General features: G+C 30.2%; 1 protein-coding gene across 3 annotated transcripts in view; it reads left to right on the forward strand.

Moving 5' to 3' along the window:
- The window catches only part of LOC139425048 (caltractin-like), a 28,786-nt gene that overhangs the window by 5,513 nt on the left and 4,064 nt on the right, over nt 1-19,209 (forward strand). The window contains exons 2-4 of one of the 3 annotated variants that reach the window (XM_087157686.1): nt 597-630; nt 2,787-2,921; nt 11,148-11,226. In XM_087157686.1, coding sequence (XP_087013812.1) covers nt 2,850-2,921; nt 11,148-11,226 — 151 coding nt within the window. In that variant the 5' untranslated portion in view covers nt 597-630; nt 2,787-2,849. Of the gene's footprint in view, nt 1-596; nt 631-1,131; nt 1,346-2,786; nt 2,922-11,147; nt 11,227-19,209 lie in introns of those variants that run through there. The other 2 variants (XM_087157685.1, XM_087157687.1) reach the window with 2 other exon arrangements.

Raw genomic sequence — 19,209 nt, forward strand, 5'->3', positions numbered from 1 at the left:
TTACAAAATATTTTGAAATAAAATTACTGAAGAGTAGTCCTAATAATGAAAAAGAATCCATTAAACTGCATGATTCAAGAGAAACATTCTAAGAAATTTTAAAAGCAGACAATTGAAGATTTTTTTTTCTAAGAAAAAGTTTACGTATCTATAAATTAAAGCAAAATATAAAACAATGTTATGTCAGAATAAAAAACAGTTTGGTGACCACGAACAATTGAAATCAGTGATTTTTGCTAAAAGTCACTGATTAGCTGAATTTTTTTTTATTTAGTACTTAAATCAACACATAGCTAGCCCACCTTTAATTAGCGTTTTTACAAATTTTTGAGGCCCCTCAGAAATTGTGGGGCCTAGGCTATAATCAGGCACCTAATATAGGCTATCGCAACGCACGAATGCGCAATCTGGGGAGAAGACCGGTTCCCTGCCTTTGGCCCTTCCTCCTCTTTTCATATTTTTCGCATTTAATTGTTAAAAATGTTATTTAAAATATCTATGACGCTTTCTTTTAGAACTATGTTTAATATAGTTTTTATCTATTTGAAAATCAAGACAGAAACTAACGTACTTCTTTCTTCTATGTCTCTCCACAGGCTAATGATGAAAGCATGCCAAATATTGCAATAGGTAAAGAGTTCTCCTCTAAGCCACCTGTAACCCATTTGGATCGCCAATAATTACTACTAACTACCAAAGCAATCAAAACATACTACAAGCATTGCATTGATACAAATTTCATATAAAGAATGTCACAATTTAGCTGAAACTTACTATAAAGTTCATTAGAACTCTATTCTACTCGAAAATCGGCCACTAATACTTCAAAAATATAAGGAAAATGTAAAATTTGCTAATTTATTTCAAAATGACATCAAAATCCCACAGACTTACATTACAGAGCTTTCCACCCAATTGAGTGTAAAACAAAGATTTTGACGTCCCGCGCCCGTGTCCCTGATGCTATTTGTTCAACATTTTAACAAAATTCAACAATATTCATTAATTTAAAAACTATTCCTCACATTTTTTTTTATTTAGTTATTATCCTTTAATTATTTCCAAGGCTTGCATAAGCCATTGTTAGCATTTTTTTTTCACAAAATAAACAAATTAAAGAATACAGGAATTTTAACTTTCATTAGAAAATATTATAATATATACATTATACATTAAAAAATATTTAGATACAGCTTCTCTAAATTGTACAACTATTCAAGTAAACATATAAATTATACAATAATTATTTCTTACAATGTGGGTAAAAAGAAACGATAAAAATGTATTTCTAAATTTGTCTGATTATTTTCTCAACTTGGGAAATATTGAAGATCATAGTTTGAAGGTGAGCAAATTGTGTTGTTCCTATTATCCATTAGAATAGAAAAAATTTAAAACATCGTTTGTAACATACTTGAAATGGTAGTAATAAATAAATTTCCAATCTCCCGTTATGCTAAACATTTAAAACAATTTAGGGTACACTTGCTTCCATTTCAGAGGCTTTAGCAAATTCAGATATTTTGTTTAGCTGTTGTTGTTTAGTTATTTTTATTTATTTTAAAATAGACATAAGAAACAGTTGAATTTACTTGCATTGACAGCTTTATCACCGGCCTGCGAAATGGAAAAGTACCCAATTATTTTAGGTAAAAAATTGCTTTTGTAAAATATTTTGGGTTCAGTTACGTTTTGAGAGGACCATAAAATAATCGCCAAATATTATTGACACCAATAATTGTGAAATCCTTCTCCTATTAGGTACTATTGGTGTTGTATATAATAAAGGGTAATATGTATCTAATATCTAAGCTGTTGTAGTTCATTTACGTCACACTAGAACTGCACAATGGGCTATTGGCGACGGTTTGGGAAACATCCCTGAGGATGATCCGAAGGCATGCCGTCACAATTTTGATCCTCTGTAGAGGGGATGGCTCCCCTGCTTCGGTAGCCCGACGACCTGCACGCAAAGTCGAGCTCTTTACGGTAGAACAGTTTAACGCTGACCAATACCGCACACCCTCGGTTCCTACGCAGACTGATCCAAGTTCACTGCTGGGTAATACATAAACTAACATAAGTGCAGTGGTAATACTTTTTTTACGAATCCGTAAAAAATTTTCACTTTTTTATTTTAAGCATTTTACAATATTTAAATTTACATAATTATTTTTAAAATTACAATTCATCCAAAATTTTGTTGAGGAAATAACAGGCTTCAAAAAATTAAATATATCGTCCATTTTTGATACGCATAAAGATTTCAAAACATTTATTACTGAATATCGGAAATGTTTCAGAACAAAATTTTTGGGCTTATTGAAAAAAAATATATATATTATTCAATATATCTTGCATCTTCTTTTCACACCTAGCTTTTGTTTATACTCTGAATTTTAGCATAATAATTTTTTCAAAAACATCTTATCAATGTGCAACAGAAATAAATTATATAATTTATTTTAAAATCAAATTTAAAAATTTGTAAAAATTACATCTTCTGCCTCCAATACTTTCGTAACCAAGTAGAGCCTAAAATATTTTATTTTACTTAAAGTATGATAAGTTTATCTGCATTAAGTGAAATTTAAGAAATTATTTGCTTAAAATTTTATTTATTTTGGTTAAAATTTCTGAAGAGAGTAATAAAAATATTCTTTTATTAAATACAAATTCTTTAAGTTACAATTTAATTGTTTTTAATTACTGGCTATTCTAGATAATTTTTTACGCCTTTGTCACACCTATTTGTGTGCTTATAAACATAGAATTTGGTGTTTCAGGATCTGGTTTTAAATGCAAAATATAGCGAAGTTATAGATCTGATCCCCCCGGAGAAATTAATTATGGATTTTCAGACTGCTTTTACGATTCTTGATTTTAAAGGTAAAGATGTCGTCCACGAAAGGGATGCAAAAGTAAGTTTAGTTTTTCCTCTAGTAAATAAAGAAAAAAAAAAGGTATGATACAAAGTTGTATTTGCAGAAAAGTAAAGGGAAGATTTTTTTAAAAGTGATAATTTTGTAAAGTTACTATCAAATATTATATGATATTTTAGTATCATACATTAGAACTGAAATATACTATATTACTAAAAGTTCGCCGCTATTGCTCGCCAATCTCCGGAACAGCATCATCAATTCCGATCTTGTGTTCATATTATACACAATCACTATACGAATAAAAGATAGTGCCAAATAATCTTCATTTTTTTTTTTTTTAGTGATTTGATTTTTTGATAATGTTTAAATATAGTTATTCTCAATTTATTTATTTTTGTAAAGAAAGTCTGTGCTATCGATTGCCAAATAATAATATTAAAAATAAAAAAAAAATTTAGAATATATTTCAATATTTTTTTCCGTCTGCCTTCCTCTTATAGTTGAAAATGTATTTGTCTTATAGGTGAAATCTCTTATAGGTGACTGTGTAGTGGGGGGAGACAGGGTATTTCGATTATATCGAAGTTGTCTGTTTTATAGCAGACACACTCTGAAGTACACTTAACTATAGTCAAGACCCTTATGAAAATTTAAGGTATATTTAAGGTTGATTTGAGGTATTTTTGAGGTATTAAGGTTGTTTTGAGGTATATTTGAGGTATATTTAAGGTTGCAGAGAAAACAGCAATAAAAATTATACCTCGTAAAGGTTGTAATTAAGGTGTACGAGGTTGATTTATATATACTTCAGCTTGTTTTGAGGTTGTTTAAAATTCACTTCAAATCAACCAGACTGATAAGGAGATTTTTAAGGTATACCAGGTTTATTTTCTTACACTTGTAACAAAAGAGGTATTTTTGAGGTATAAAAATTTTTACCTTATTTCAACTAATGATAAAAAGGTATTTATTGAGGTATATGAAGTCATTTTATTTATACCTAAGCTTATTTTGAGGTTGTTTTAAATTCACTTCAAATCATCCAGACTGATAAGATGATTTTTAAGGTATACGAGGTTGTTTCTCTTACACTTGTAACAAAAGAGGTATTTATGAGGTATAAAAAAATCAACCTTATTTCAACTAACGAGAGTGAGGTAATTACGAGGTATAAAGAATATACCTTTTTTCTACTAACGATATTGAGGTATTTATGAGGTATAAAAAAATATACCTTATTTCAACTAAAGAGAGTGAGGTATTTATTGAGGTGTTGAAGTCATTTTATTTATACCTAAGCTTGTTTTAAGGTTGCTTAAAGTACACTTCATATTAACTAACTCACTTCCCAGAGTTCCATGCGAGCCGGCAAATGGCGTGTGTGTTGACAATCGAAAGTCTATTCGAAATTCGGTAAGTGTGCTTGACATTTATTAATTTAGTTTTAACACTTTAAATCAAATATGCTTCAATTTTGAAACTTAAATTTTATTATTTTTGTTTTAACGACGCGTCTTGATCTTAAATAATTTAAGTTGGAGGATATTCTTAGAGGCTATCGTTGTAGGCTTAGCAATAAGAGAGAATAACCGAAATATTTCTCGTCACTGTTTAGGGTAACATTACTGGTGAATCGTTACAGCAGGTCATGCACAGTATATTTTATTGTTTGTAGTTCAGTCAAATAGAACTATTCTTTTTATTTTGCTTAAATGTATATGTTTTAACGTAGCAGTATGCACGCTGATTAATTGAGAAAAATGTTCACAATTTCTCTTATAAATAAATCATTGAAAATTGAAAGATTTTTAAAATAGCAATTTTGCTTCGAAATTCTACTATAGCTGTATGCTTATCGTTTGGATATTAGTTGCAAAGTTTATATTATTGTTTATATATATATATATATATATATATATATATATATATATATATATTTACAGAGCTTATCTTCAGTTCCCTGATATTACTGAGATGGCCTAGGCCAGGGATGGGCAAACTACGGCCCGCGGGACAACTGTGGCCCGCCGGAAGGTTTTATCCGGCCCGCGGATGGAATTTTAACTTGCCAATTCATGACGAATATAAACAATGTACACCCATTTTCTTTTCTACTTTGTTTAAAGCTTTTTTTGTTACTTCTTTTTTAACAAAGTACTAATGGCCTTTTATTTTCTCTATTTTTGTTTTACAAAACATAAATTGATGAAAATAGCTAGCACAGATAGCATCAATTGGTAAAATGTTGAAAGCAGAAGCCGTAAATTGGTGATATCTGAAGCAGTTGTTTCTAAATATGCCAAAGTTTGAGTTTCACAAATCATCACCAAAAGCTAGTTTCCCAAATTTAATATTTCATGCTAAGAAAATCAGTGCCATGTTTGCTTCATCTTATATATGTGAACAAGTGTTTGCAACTATGAACCTTAGAAAAAATCATTTCAGAAGTAGAGTAACAGACAAACATTTAGCCTCTTTCCTTAGAATAAATACATCACTTGGAACTTCAATATAAGAAACTTTGAAAAATGAAATCGCAATTTCATTCATCGCATTAAATATTTAAATTAAAACTTGCATATCGTTTTATTTTAATTTTTATTTTAGGAGTTTTTACTTGGCCCACCAAACTTTTTTTTTCACGTTTTCTTGCCCCCGACCAAAAATGTTTGCCCATCCCTGGCCTAGGCTGTAAATAGCACATGCGCGGCGGCGCAGAAGAAGAGACAGGCAAGCTACTGCTCAGCCTTCCCCTAGGATATAGTTCTGAATTTATACCTAAAAGAAAAAGTAATCTCTCCTAATAAACTACAGAATTTATGTAATTGTTAGGACAATAGTTTGCTAGATATTTGATAATTGAAAACTAGTAACTGTACTAGCTCACTTCTTCATGTTTGATCACAAAACTGCTATTTTCACTACATGTTATTTTCTCGCATTTTACCCACGTTAATTATTTACTAAGCAGATTGTTATTACTTATTAGAATATTGGGCAGAATGAAATTAAATCCGATTTCAAGTTTATATGACAATTTGTTTCAAGGTTATGAGCTTTTTCATGCAGCTGTTTATGGTTCACTACTTCAAAAATGTGCGAATTTCGGAAATCTTAAATATTTTAGAAATAAGTCAGTATAGTATGCAATTTTAATCCTGAATTGAATAAAATCAATTCCAAATAAAAACATTTATTGTTGAAAGTAATATGCATTATTTTGAGTTTCATCCTATGGGATGTGTATTTATATTTAAACAAGTGTTTGTAACAACTAACTATTAGTTTTATTCTGCTCGGTATTATAAGTTATATAGGAGATATTATACTCAACTTATTTTAAAAGTATTATTTCAAATCATTCTCTCTTAGACATTTTCCTCACATAAAATTACTCACAACTTTAAAATAAATGCTCCTTATCAGCTTGTAATTTGTTCTATTCGATCGAGTGTAAAAAAAGAATAAAAATTGGTACATAACTTTAAAATTTTAATTTATTAAACGATTGTAGATTCTTGATTACATTGATTAAAAGTTATTAAAATAACTATTTTTTTAGAAACTCTGATGTGATTGGCAATAACATAAGTCCTTTTCAGAATCAGCGTCAAAAATTTAAACAAAAAGCTGCTAGTTTCATGAAGTCTGACAAAAAGTTGAAAAATATAGACTAGGCTTATTGAGTTTAAAGATTTTTAAAAAAGAAAGGGAAGGAAATATAATTATTAAACTTACAAGTACCATAATGTTACAGATGTATAGAAAAATAAAAAGTGTTAAAATTGCATAATAAGATTGGAATTATACAGGGTGTTTATAAAGTCCCGGACCCATTTTGATGTTTAATAACTTATGAAATAATAAAGATAGATTAAAATTAATAACATTAATGGTTAGATAGACTCAAAAAGTTTCATGACCCTTGTCAATGAACTTCCACGTGTGCCCCCTTCGTCGCACGGAGAATATCAAGTCGATAGTCAATTTCACGAGAGGTAGCTTTCTTTTTTACAGAAAAGACAATCTCATCAGTCGTATACTTAGACATGTTGGAAAACTTCGTATTTCCACAACTAGAAGAGCTTCAGCCACATGTCTTTTTGCAACAAGATGGTGCACCACCTCATTGGGGTATCATCGTTCGTAGTTCTTTGAATGACCATTTTACAGGATTGGGCGAGGAGGTCCAATTCCTTGGCCACCCAGATCACCTGATATAACGCCGCTGGACTTCTTTCTTTGGGGATTTATAAAGGACAATGTTTACAGGAGGATCGTGTCGAACATTGATGGCCTAAAAGCCAGAATTACAACCGCAATAGCCTCTGTGGATGCCGACATGCTTGCCGCTACCTGGCGTGAAATTGACTATCGACATGATATTCTCCGTGCGACGAAGGGGGCTCACGTGGAAGTTCATTGACAAGATTCATGAAAGTTTTTGAGTCTATCTAACCATTTATGTTATTAATTTTAATCTATCTTTATTATTTTATGAGTTATTAAACATCAAAATGGGTCCGAGACTTTATAAACACCCTGTATATTTGAGTTTCTGTAAATGTTGTTGATGGTAATACTGCCTTCAGTGTATTTTATTTTGTGGCTGTGATACATGTCATGCTTTTTAGCTACGAGGATTGAATAGAAATGGCAGAAGATATTTATCTGAAATGGAAAATTAATTTCATCCAGTTAATTTAAATGATAAAAAAAATACTTTCTAATATTTTAAGACCTGCCACTATTATTGTAAATATGACTTTCTTACTAATTTATATATTTTTTTCCTTTTAGGTTCCAATAATTACAAGTTTCAACATGTAGACGGAAACAGTATTTAAAATAATTTTGTTGGTTTGTAAAAAAAGTGAAATTTTAGTTTTAAATAAAAGTACTTTGAATTTCAGCTGACTAATTATTTAAATTTGTAGTTTTATAGCTTCAAAAATTCAAGCACCTTAGACAACTATCTTCTAAAAATACGAGTATGAGTTCCCATAAATAATTTTTACTAACTGTAGAATTTGGATAAGTGTTATTTTAAGATGATTTAAATCAATCTATTAAAATTATAGAAGAATTATGCATTTGAAACTTTCTTTTATAGCTTAACAAAATAAGCAATTACTGCCGAAGGTTTAATATTAAAAATTTCAGGTTGATAAATGATCTCTACTAGTGAAAAAAATGTAATGTACATTATTCTTCATATAATATATATAATATCTTTATATATATATTATATTTTTTATATAGTGAATCTAAAAATTAATAAACTAGGTGGTCCGTATAACACCTCACCTTCGTAAGTGCCAAAAAAAAAAAACATCTTTGGTTGATAAATTAATACTTCTAAAAATACAAAAATATATACTTGAGGTTACGAAATAATAACTTAAGGTAGAACATGGAACGCATGGCGTTAATTAAAAATAACCTTTCCAATTGTTGAAAATACTCTTCAGGTTGATTTATAACAACCAGAAGTGTAAAATGGCCCACCTTAGGTTGAAAAATATATACCTCTACAAGCATAAAATTATATACCTGAGGTTGAAGAGTAATTACCTGAAGTAGAACAAAATACATTTGAGGTTGATTTATAAAAACCAGAAGTGTAAAACGACACACCACAGGTTGATAAATATATACCTCTACAAGCATAAAATTATATACCTGAGGTTGAAAAACAATTACCTGATGTCGAACAAAATACACCTGAGGTAGATTTATAATAAGCTGAAGTGTAAAATGACACACCATAGGTTGAAAAATATCTACCTCTACAAGCATAAAATTAGATACCTGAGGTTGAAAAATAATTACCTGAAGTCGAACAAAATACACCTGAGGTTAATTTATAATAACCTTAAGTGTAAAAGGACACACCTTAGGTTGTTGAATAAATACTTCCACAAGTGTAAAAAAATATACTTCAGGCTGAAACATATATACCTCTGGAGGTATATTTAAAGTATATTTGAGGTTGATTTTGAGGTATTCATTTGCACCCTTTTCAACCTTTACGACGTATTTAAACAACAACCTCCTTTATACCTTTAAAATATACCTCGTTTATACCTCATTTATACCTCGATTTTTTCATAAGGGGAAGGATCTACCACTTAGAAGTGTTATTAATTAAATTACTGCGTCAGTGTAGATAAGTTTATTTTACTATATCAACTCTCTAACGTTCTTTGGTTTTTTAACTAGCATTATTTTATTAGTCATTACAGTTACTAAAATTATTTTTTGTTCAGATTATTATACGTTTACTAAAGAGTAGCAATAAAGGAAACGAGGGAAATAAAAATATGACCACCGAAGCCGACGCCTTCAGGGGGTACCGGCCCCGGTAGCCATAAAACAAAACCAATTCTTTTGAGGGAGAAGCAAATGCCTAAATTAACTCCCTCAGTACCCCGATGGTTTTGTATAGAAGTCCAGGAAAAAACATGAAATACAAATTACCAATTTAGAAAAGAAACTCAAACAAAATCATCAGAAAATAAAAACTCACTTAACCAGGTCAAACAACGATTTCACAAGCAAACCGAATGAAAAGGTAACACTAAAAGCTAAAGAAAACAACGCCCTCTATTACAATGCGCAGATAGAAAATAAAAGAAGTCAAGAAAAAGATACATAACAAATTAATAGAATGCTTAACTGGGGCTGCCCAGTTAAAACTTGAATGGCGCCCTGTTAAAAGAAAAAAATATATAAAAACCTAGAATTCTTCAATCATTTTCTTAATAAAAAAAATTAACATTACATAAATTAAAAGGAAAATCATTATTACTCAAATTATTCCAAGAATTACTTACAGCTTCCCGAAAACTTTCAACATTATTGCAAATATTTTTGATCCCAACCAATTGTGAAAAAACTAAATTTTTAAAAATTTTGTTACACAAATTAGTATTAAAATTGCAGAAAAAAATGACTTTAAATTTAAAAGCTTTTCTTTTATCAAAAACACCAATTTTAATAAAACTGTTTACAATATCAATTTTAAAAACTAAATATTCAACATTTAAACAATTCTCATTAGTTTTCTTCAAAATCAAATCTCCAGGATAAAAACGCTTTTTTTTTTTTACTAAAGAGTCATACCGTAATAAACGATAATGATTTAGTTCAGTGGTAGGAAAAATTACATTATTTTTGTAATTTACAACTACATTTTTTTAAACGTAGTGACTCCAAACTACTTTGGAATTGCAGTAACTACTTCGATTCTTTATGAGATGAGCTTACAAATGTAAGGGAAAAATTAAGAAATATTTATTCATGTTTGTATGAGCCGGTTTGTTATTCCAAATCATTTTTTTTTTCTTCTCGAATTTATTCATTTAACCTTCAACTTCTTATGCCTTTCTCGACAGCGAATATTTAATACTTGAATAAAAAAAATTAAGTGCGTCGAAAATACATTCCTTTCCTTTGAAATAACATCAACGTTACACGAGGGTGAATTCGCATGTGAAAGTGCGAATATTAAGTTTAATATACAGTTTAAATATTAGTTATACGTGATTCTAAATTACGTAATTCGTGTTAACGCTCAGCTGCAGCCACAGGGTCATTACCATTGAACCCTACTGACGGATCCGCGAAGATTTGTACCTATCAAATTCGAAAAATTAATTGCGTTGCAGCCGTGTTTCTTTACTAAACGAACGCTAAAAGTAGTTGACAGAAATCGCACTGCACTACTTTTCTAAAAAAAGTAGCACACTATACTACAAACTGCGAAAAAATTTAGCGACTACATTAGTTTCTCTACTTTTAATGCGCTACGTCCGTTCACTGATTTAATCCAATAACAGTATGTTACGTTTAGATAACCTCTGCTCTCGGAGTTAGGCATCTATTCGGTTTTGCCACCTTCTTTATGTGAGTCTATACATGGCCCACGAAATCTGTGGTGCAGCAGAGGAAGATGAGAACTATCATATCATATGCATGCATAATTTTCTTAAATTTTCATACAAAACAGAAATGCTGAAAAAATTCATTTATGAAAAGAATAGTACATCTATGACTTTTCAGGAGTGATATATTGTACAAAGCTAAGCAATAAATATCTCTACTAAATTTGGCAGTTTCCAGGACAACTACCTAGAGTTTCTAGCTCAAACAGGACTCAGAGTCTCAGCTACTCGGTCTCAACCCACTTTTTCCTACAAAACTCGTATGTTCAGTGTGTGTGCAAATTATAATTTCTTAATGTTTATTTTTAACATTTAGGTCACATTAAGAGCTCTTGGTATAGAACCTACAGCAAAGAAAGTGAAAAAGCTGATTGAACGAGTAGCAATTAATTCAGGTACTGTAGGTTTTAAGGAAGATTCATATTTCTTCTTTTTTTTATGTACAGTCATCTATATATTTTTATTATACTTTTCCTTTTTTTTCCTGTTTGTCAAACGCAATGATGATCCTATTGTGATGATATGAGTTTGTCAGACTTTTAATTATGAACTTCAAAGTTTGCAGGGATTTTAAAATTTCAAAATATTTTTTTATGAATTCTATATCTAAATGTACAACATATCTAAAATATTTTTATTAAATATTAAGCTCATCGGGGTAAAAGAGTACCTTATTTGGTTATTTTTTCCCACAGGGGTATCGGGAAACTAATTTTCTATAATCAAATTTCAAAATTTTCGTATGAAATTTTTTTAAAGAAATACCGTTCAATTTTGTTCTTTGACATGTCCATCATTTAAATAAAATATTTTTTTAGTAAATGAGAATGTGGTTAATAAGTAAAAAGTAATTATACTTGTTAATAATATATAACGTTTATTTGATATTATGTGATACTTTAAATCGAAAACGGCTTTATCTGTCATGAGTTTTTGATATTTTTAAAAACTTCGATATAAATGTTAAGATTTATAACTCGTAAAATCTAACCTCTTTTTCTCCCCCCTTTTTTTTTTAAAATCGTAACAATAGTTTTTGCGCAGCAAAACAAAATGTAACGGAAACCAGAAAGCACTTAAAATTGCAATAAAGCATAAACAAATTGAAGTTTCGAAGGAAAAAAAAATCTCGTTAATTTTATGAAACAAAAATGGCCTCTTCAGCTCATCGAATTTCAACTTTGAAGTTTCAGAAAAATTTAAAAATTTTCAAGGAACAGTTTATTTTTTTCAACATTCCGTAAAGCCCGTGAAGATCCGATCATTAGATCAGAAGTTATTCAGGGTGTTCTGATGTTTTTTCCCTGCACTGCACAATATGAGCATAATGAAATAAATTAATCCCTTATTAGAAAACTTTTGACAGAAAGAAAAAATGAAAAAAATTCTTACAGTGCTAACAAATAAATGATTGTGTTTGATTGATAAATTTTTTTTTATTATTATTTACGATTAATATTAGTATCATCTATTAGTTATTAATTATATATAAATTAATTGTTTTAACCTATTAACCATTAAACTTTTTAGATAATTTGATTTAAAAAAATTAGGTTAATTATTACTACTATTAAAATTATGTACTGAAAAAATTATGTTAATAGCAAAATAAAGTTCATAATGATATTCATTTGACGTTTTACTCTGGAATACACTAAACTTTTGACCGAGAAAATAAATTTTAGTACCACTGTGATCTGGTTCAATCAGCTCCATCTTCAATCCAAGTGATCTTTCAAATATTTTACGAGAAAAATAAATCCAGTTTAATTTTAAAGAAAGTTCTGTTTCATTATGAGGAAATAAACGATGACGTAAAACCACTGAAAACAGGTATAAAACGTATCGAAAAGTAGATTCATTCCTTTAAACAAGACATGTTTCAAGGCGAGGTATAGTTTGTCTACGATAAGAACTCCCTCCGCCACGAAGTCTAAGGTAGTCACTGCTATGGAAGTGCTGCTATGGAATCACGAATTGCAGAGAGGGTAGCTTCTCTTCATTCTAGGGCTAACACAATAGATAAAAGAAAAAGATTCACTTTCTCTCGCTGGCCAAAACCTGTCCGAAGCGATAACCTCACACCCCTAATTGAAATAGTTATACCTCGTTACCACACGAATGGCTAGGGGGGTTCTTACTTTAGACAAACTATAGATGCAGTCGTCCGAAATCGCCCTAATCCAGAAGCAATGCCGATATTTAAGGGTGTTTTTACGGCAGACAAAATTAATCGTGCGGAAGAGATGCTGGTAGAAAATTCGGCTTTTATCGTGAATACATCACCCATTGACTGACGGAACGATTCGAGATCTGCACTGGGTAGCGATTTTTGTTCCAAACAGAGATTATATGGAATTTTTCGATTCTTATGGGAAAGAAACCGGATTTTTATAACGGCTTCATACAGACATTTTATTCTCGATTTCGTAAGCATCTCAGACATAATGATCATATTTTTCAAACAAAGAGCAGATTAGATTAGTTTGTGGAGGCTCTGCTATTTATTTTATTTGTAAAAAATGTGCACATTCGATTCTATAATAAATCATATGAAAACGGCGAAGGGTGGAGAACCTATTGACGATGCCACGATGTACCCAAAATCTCCGTAATCTACCAGAATTACATAAAAACTTTAATTTTCGAAGTCCAACAGATTGGACAGTTTCAAGATCCCATAAATCCGCCAAGAGTTACATGAATACGCCAAAAAGTAAGAATATTTTATATTTATTCATGTATTTTAAACCTTTCTTTACTGGTTAGTTTTAAAAAATTTAATGCTAACTGTGATGGTGTCCAGTTCATACTGTGTGCCAATCTTAGAGCATCTAGTGGTCATTCAAAACCATTATCGGGTTATTTTATTCCGAAATTTTCATATTTTCTTCATTGGTAGAAATTTGTATGCTTTCGAAAATGTTTAGATATAATTATTTTTTCTTAATATTTTTTCCCCTTATAGTTTAATAATCAAAAATAAGAATTAAGGAAAAATTAAAAAAATCTTTCAACGCCAAAGCAAGCTAAAAATATAGTACTTAAATAACCGCCAAATAATTCCATGAAAAAATTAAATAGACATACAAAAAACTGTAAAAAATAACATAAAATGTATTTAATAAAAAATAAAAAGAGAGAGATTGGGTAATATATCAAATACTGAATACTATCTGCTATGTTGATTTCAGGTTTTCTAGGTATGTACCAGAGTAACGGTTCCTAAATGGTGTTCTGTTAGCTTAACCCTAGAAGTTAGGTGTCCGTTAGCTTAACCCTTAAGTAAGAACCCTAGGGTTTCGTGGAAGATGTTTCCGAAAGTAATTTTTTAACAAGTGATGAGTTTTGAAATCTTTCATAGTATTTAGAACCAATCCATTATTCATTTAATATTTCGGTTGTCTTTATGAAATTATTTAAAGTAAAATGCCAATTTTTTTTGTTTCGTTTTAATATATAACTTTTCTAATGCATTTATAAAATATTGTATTGGTATTTCCCATCGTGCTTTTCAAATCAAAACAAAATTCGTTAATAAAGTAATATTTCCCTATCATAGGCATGTCTATGAGGTTAGGCGGGCCACTTACAAAAAATCTTAAAAATCGTTGTGTGTGTGTGTTTTTTTTATAATTTAATATAAATTTTGCTTGAAATAAAAATAGAAAAAATATGTAGTCAAATAATTAGTTAAATCTTTACTCAACTCATTCGAAAAAAAGGTCGATATGCTTCGAGCTCCCGAAACATGACGCTCCTCGTCAGGACGACTTGCGATTGTTGTCAGCTGGGCCTTTTCCTGTTTCTAAGTTATATGGCGAGGAGCGTCGTATTTCGGGTGCTTTGAATTGAAACATGTCGACCTTTTTTCTTAATCAACTGTGAAGATAAAGAAATTTTTTTCAAGTACATTTTTTTACATCAGCTCACATTTTAAACTGATTTACAATGGTTATTGTCACTTTGAACATTTATAATTCACTCCGTTCGAGTTTTAGCTTTAAACTATGAGCCTCGTAAAGGACCAAATTTTTATTTTCAACAAATTTACAGCCAAATATTTTTTACACAGTCAAACCTCCTTAACGTCAACTCGAGGGGGGGGGGCAGAAAAGTTTTTCACATTAAAAGTAGTTAATGTTATCAGTTTAGAATTTTTTTTAAAAATTAATATCGTAAAGTGCACAAAAATTTTCTATCATCTATATCTGTTATCTACTTGCGTTTTCTAATCTTAAATTTCTATTATAAATATATATATAATTTCAATAAATGCTTTTATTTTGCGCTTTATGTTAAATTAATAATTCTCACTTTAAAAAAATAAAATAAAGTTATATTGGAAGAAAAAAATTAATTTTAGTTGAGCCGAAATTTAAAATGCGGACATACTTTCAGTGCTCTATTTTTTTTTTTCTTCTTTCTAATTCTGTAGAAGCAAATATAAAAATTAGTAGGTAAAAAATAATTAATTCGAGTAAACTGCTTTATTGCACAAATTAGAGAAGATTACTTAACTAAAGAAGGATCATCTTAACTAAAAATTTATTTTAGTTAAGACGAAATTCAAAATGTGGACATACTTTCGGTGCTCTATTTTTTTCCTTCCAATTCTATAGAAGCAAATATAAAAATTAGTAAAAAATGATTAATTGGAGCAAACTGTTTTATTGCACAAATTAGAGAGGATTACAAACGAAAGAATTGGTAATAGCTTGCTGCTTGGCATTTTATTTTCACATGCTTTCCAAAAATCTTCCAACTTTATCAACCATATTCAAAAAAATTATTCGATTTTTTTTTATTTTGCATCGCAAAATGATTGATTGCTTCAAAAGCATCCATCAGAGGAAAGTAAACTAAAGTTTTCGCTAGTGAAATTTAAGAAAATTTTCAGCGTCACACGACTTTATCTGCGCAATTCGGCGCTATCAGTTTCTTAGAGTGTGGAAGAAATCACAACCCATATTAAACAAAGGATCGATATGAGCGATCATTTCTCAGAAAAACATGCTTCATTACATTCACACTCATGAAAAATTCTCATGAGGTGGAAAAAAAAAACTCTAATTCACACCAGAATACAAATTCCCTCGACAATTTTAATACTCTTTTCAACAACTTGTTTATGTTAGGAAAGCATCTTTCGAACCTTGTCGACCTTCATATATCAAAAGATACCTCAGAATTGAATTGAGTTAGCATGTCTTTTATACTAGTGAATCGATGTTAGTCGTAGTGGTAGTCATTAACTCGAAATTGAGTCGGTTGTTCAATACGTGGTTATTAAAAAAATAAATAAAACTAATAATCAAATTGTATTTTCTAGTATTCTTTCTTAACTTTTTACATATTTTCTACACACCTTTATAATTTCATGTCAGCTGTTCATAATGAGCAGCAAATCAAAATGTAACGAAAGAAATAACAAAAAAAAATCGTAAAATAATCATTTAAAATTGCACTACCAAAATTAAAAAAAAAAAAAAAAAAAAAAAAAAAAAAAAAAAAAAAAAAACTCTGTTAAATATATAATGACCCTTCCATCATGCCAAATTTTTACTCTGTGCTTATGATGATCTTAAAAAGAGTTTCTGATATAACTTTTTTTTTCTTCCTCGTTTAAAAAAATATGTGCAATAAAAGGTTTTACATTACAATCTCATCACAATCAATATATTTAACAATCAAGTAATATTATCAAATTTTTTAACAATATAATGTTATTACTCAACTATAAAAAATAATGACAGTTTACTTTAGATATATGGAATTAGAAATGAACTTATAAGGGCTCCATCATTTTAAGAAGCTTAGGGCCCCGGCAAGCTTAAATCCGGCCCTGGTGGTAGTTACGCAAAAAAGAACCTACTACTTTAGGTACAGAACAGTAATTATCAGTTTTCTTACCTGTAAGAAGGGAAATGAATTTTCTGTTCACTTTAAAAGTAATATGTTTTCCATGGGTAATGAAATTCGAGTTCACCTAAAAAGATATTTTACACTAAACGTGTTCATGTTAAAAATACTTTAAAGTTTTATATCTTAGACGGGAAATCGAAAATTAGTTCACGTTCACAAGGATCGACTGTATTACATAACCATTAAAATGACGAATGTCTTCATTTCATTTGCTCAAATATGAATTTTTAACAGAAATAGTACAAATTAGTTGATATTCTTTGATTAGAATTTAAACAAGGGAGACTAATATTGTAGGATAAATTTTTTGTTGCCTTCTAAACTGTTGCTTAAAATAACACATTATTAAATATGGCAGATAATGCATGATTTAAACGGGAAAAAAATCCTCTTAAATAATAATATATCTTCACGAGCTGAACGCCCATTTTTGGCATGGGGTATTAAGAAAAAAATAAACTATTAATAAATCAGTATTACGAAACACTGCGAAATTATGCACAAAATAAAAGAACTTAACAGCATATTTTGACACATTAAAAGTTTTTTTCTTCTTCTTTCATTTGCTATCTGTTGCTCTTCCGGTTGACTTTATGTCATTAGATTAAGCAAAACACTGTTTCTAGAAGTTACATCAAAATTAATATTTATTAATGAACTAGTTGTAATTAAAGTTGGCGTTTCAAGGTCTCATTTTCTACCTTCGTCAGACTGGTGACGATGTGACAGGAAGCAACGCTCTTTTTAAGATGATGAGTTTGAAGACGTTTATTTAATGAAAATCCATTTCAACTATTAGAAATACGAGACAAAACTTTTATAAAAGTTAAATTAAATATACTTTTTTAAAATGATAACATGTGTGAGATAGAATGTATAGATTAATCGCGCAGGAGTTGGATGTGGCTAAATTGAAGCGGTTGCTTTGTTCATTTCTAAACACGTTAGCAGAATCAAACAGAAAATTTCATAGAACTGATTTCATAGAATAAGAATATAATGACTGATACGAGGGTCACTCTGAAATTTTTGAGATACAACTAGGTTTTTAAAGTTACACTTACAAAATTTTAGGTGTGTTCAAAGTAGTCTCCTCCAGCTTCAATGCACTTTTGTAATCGAATTTTCCACAGATTAAATGCCTCAAGTCATTCATTTCTTGGAATAGATGAAAAAAATGCATTTATAGCCACATCAATCTCTTCTTCTGAAAGAAAACGACGTCCACGTAAGTTCTTTTTTCGATTAAAGAATAACCAAAAGTCACACATGACTAGATCAGGTGAATACGGCGAATGTTCTATCACTTTAATTTGTTTTTGTTTAAGAAACTCAACTGTTAATCTGGCTGTATGTGAAGATGCATTGTCATGGTGAAGCATTAGTCCCCTAACATTCACTTCTTGTAGAATTTCTGGAAGACATTTTGTGGTATACCAGTTTGCTGTTACTGTCTTCTGTCCTTCAGACTTGATGGCTTTGACCAATCCCGTACTTCTGAAGAAAGAGGCATACGTCACTTTTTACAGTGCTCGTTGTCTTTTCACTATTGTCGGTGTGGGATCAACTTCAAAGACCCATACTTTGCTTTCTTGACGCGTTGGAACGTCAAAAAACGGTATGTGCGTTTCATCACCCGTTACAATTTTAGAAATGATGCGGTGGCCACCATCATTTAGCAATTTAAGAGTTTCTTTACTGATTCTGACATGCTCCTCTTTCTGGTGCTCAGTTATGGAGAACCCAACGGCAAACTACTTTTTTCATATGTAATTCTTCATGAATAATTTTGTGTATGGCTGCGGATCCAATGTTAAGTTCTTTTTGTATAATTTGATAGGTACAGCGATTATCATCCTTTAACATTTTTCGTATGGCAGACAGATTATCCGGGATTACTGCCGGCGGCGGCCTTCCTGTGTGTTCTTCACCCAGAACAAAATTGCGACCTCTGCTAAATTTTTTAAACCATCTGAATACAGTAGCACGAGCTGGAGATTCATCACCAAATGCTAATTGGAACCGTTGAACGCATTCTTCTTGATTTAATCCTGCTTTAAAATCGTAGAAAATCATAGAGCGAAAATGTTCTCGCGTCAACTCCATTTTCTCTTCTGTTTAAACAAGTTGAAGTAAGTCAGTAAAAAATCGTCTGCTGTGTAAAAATACTTTGTATTTTAAAATTAAACCATTATTTTTATTTTGTAAATTCTCGTCTGCGCGTATCTCAAAAATTTCAGAGTAACCCTCGTATTACTATTAAAAAAAAAAAAAGTTGTACAACTACAATTGAATAAAGTGTTGACTTTTTTTTTAGGGGGTACGTGATTGATTTGTTTCTTTTTTTTTTTTCGTTTTGATAATGAGCTGGTATGTTGGTAATCCAGGGGTCTCTCCAGACATTTTGTGAAAGGTCCGGTTTTCGTGAAATTGTAAAAAAATTGCTCACATTC

The sequence above is a fragment of the Parasteatoda tepidariorum genome, chromosome 2 (genome assembly GCF_982258835.1).
Source record: "Parasteatoda tepidariorum strain Cologne lab strain chromosome 2, Ptep-v5.0, whole genome shotgun sequence".
In the NCBI taxonomy this organism is placed as follows: domain Eukaryota; kingdom Metazoa; phylum Arthropoda; class Arachnida; order Araneae; family Theridiidae; genus Parasteatoda; species Parasteatoda tepidariorum.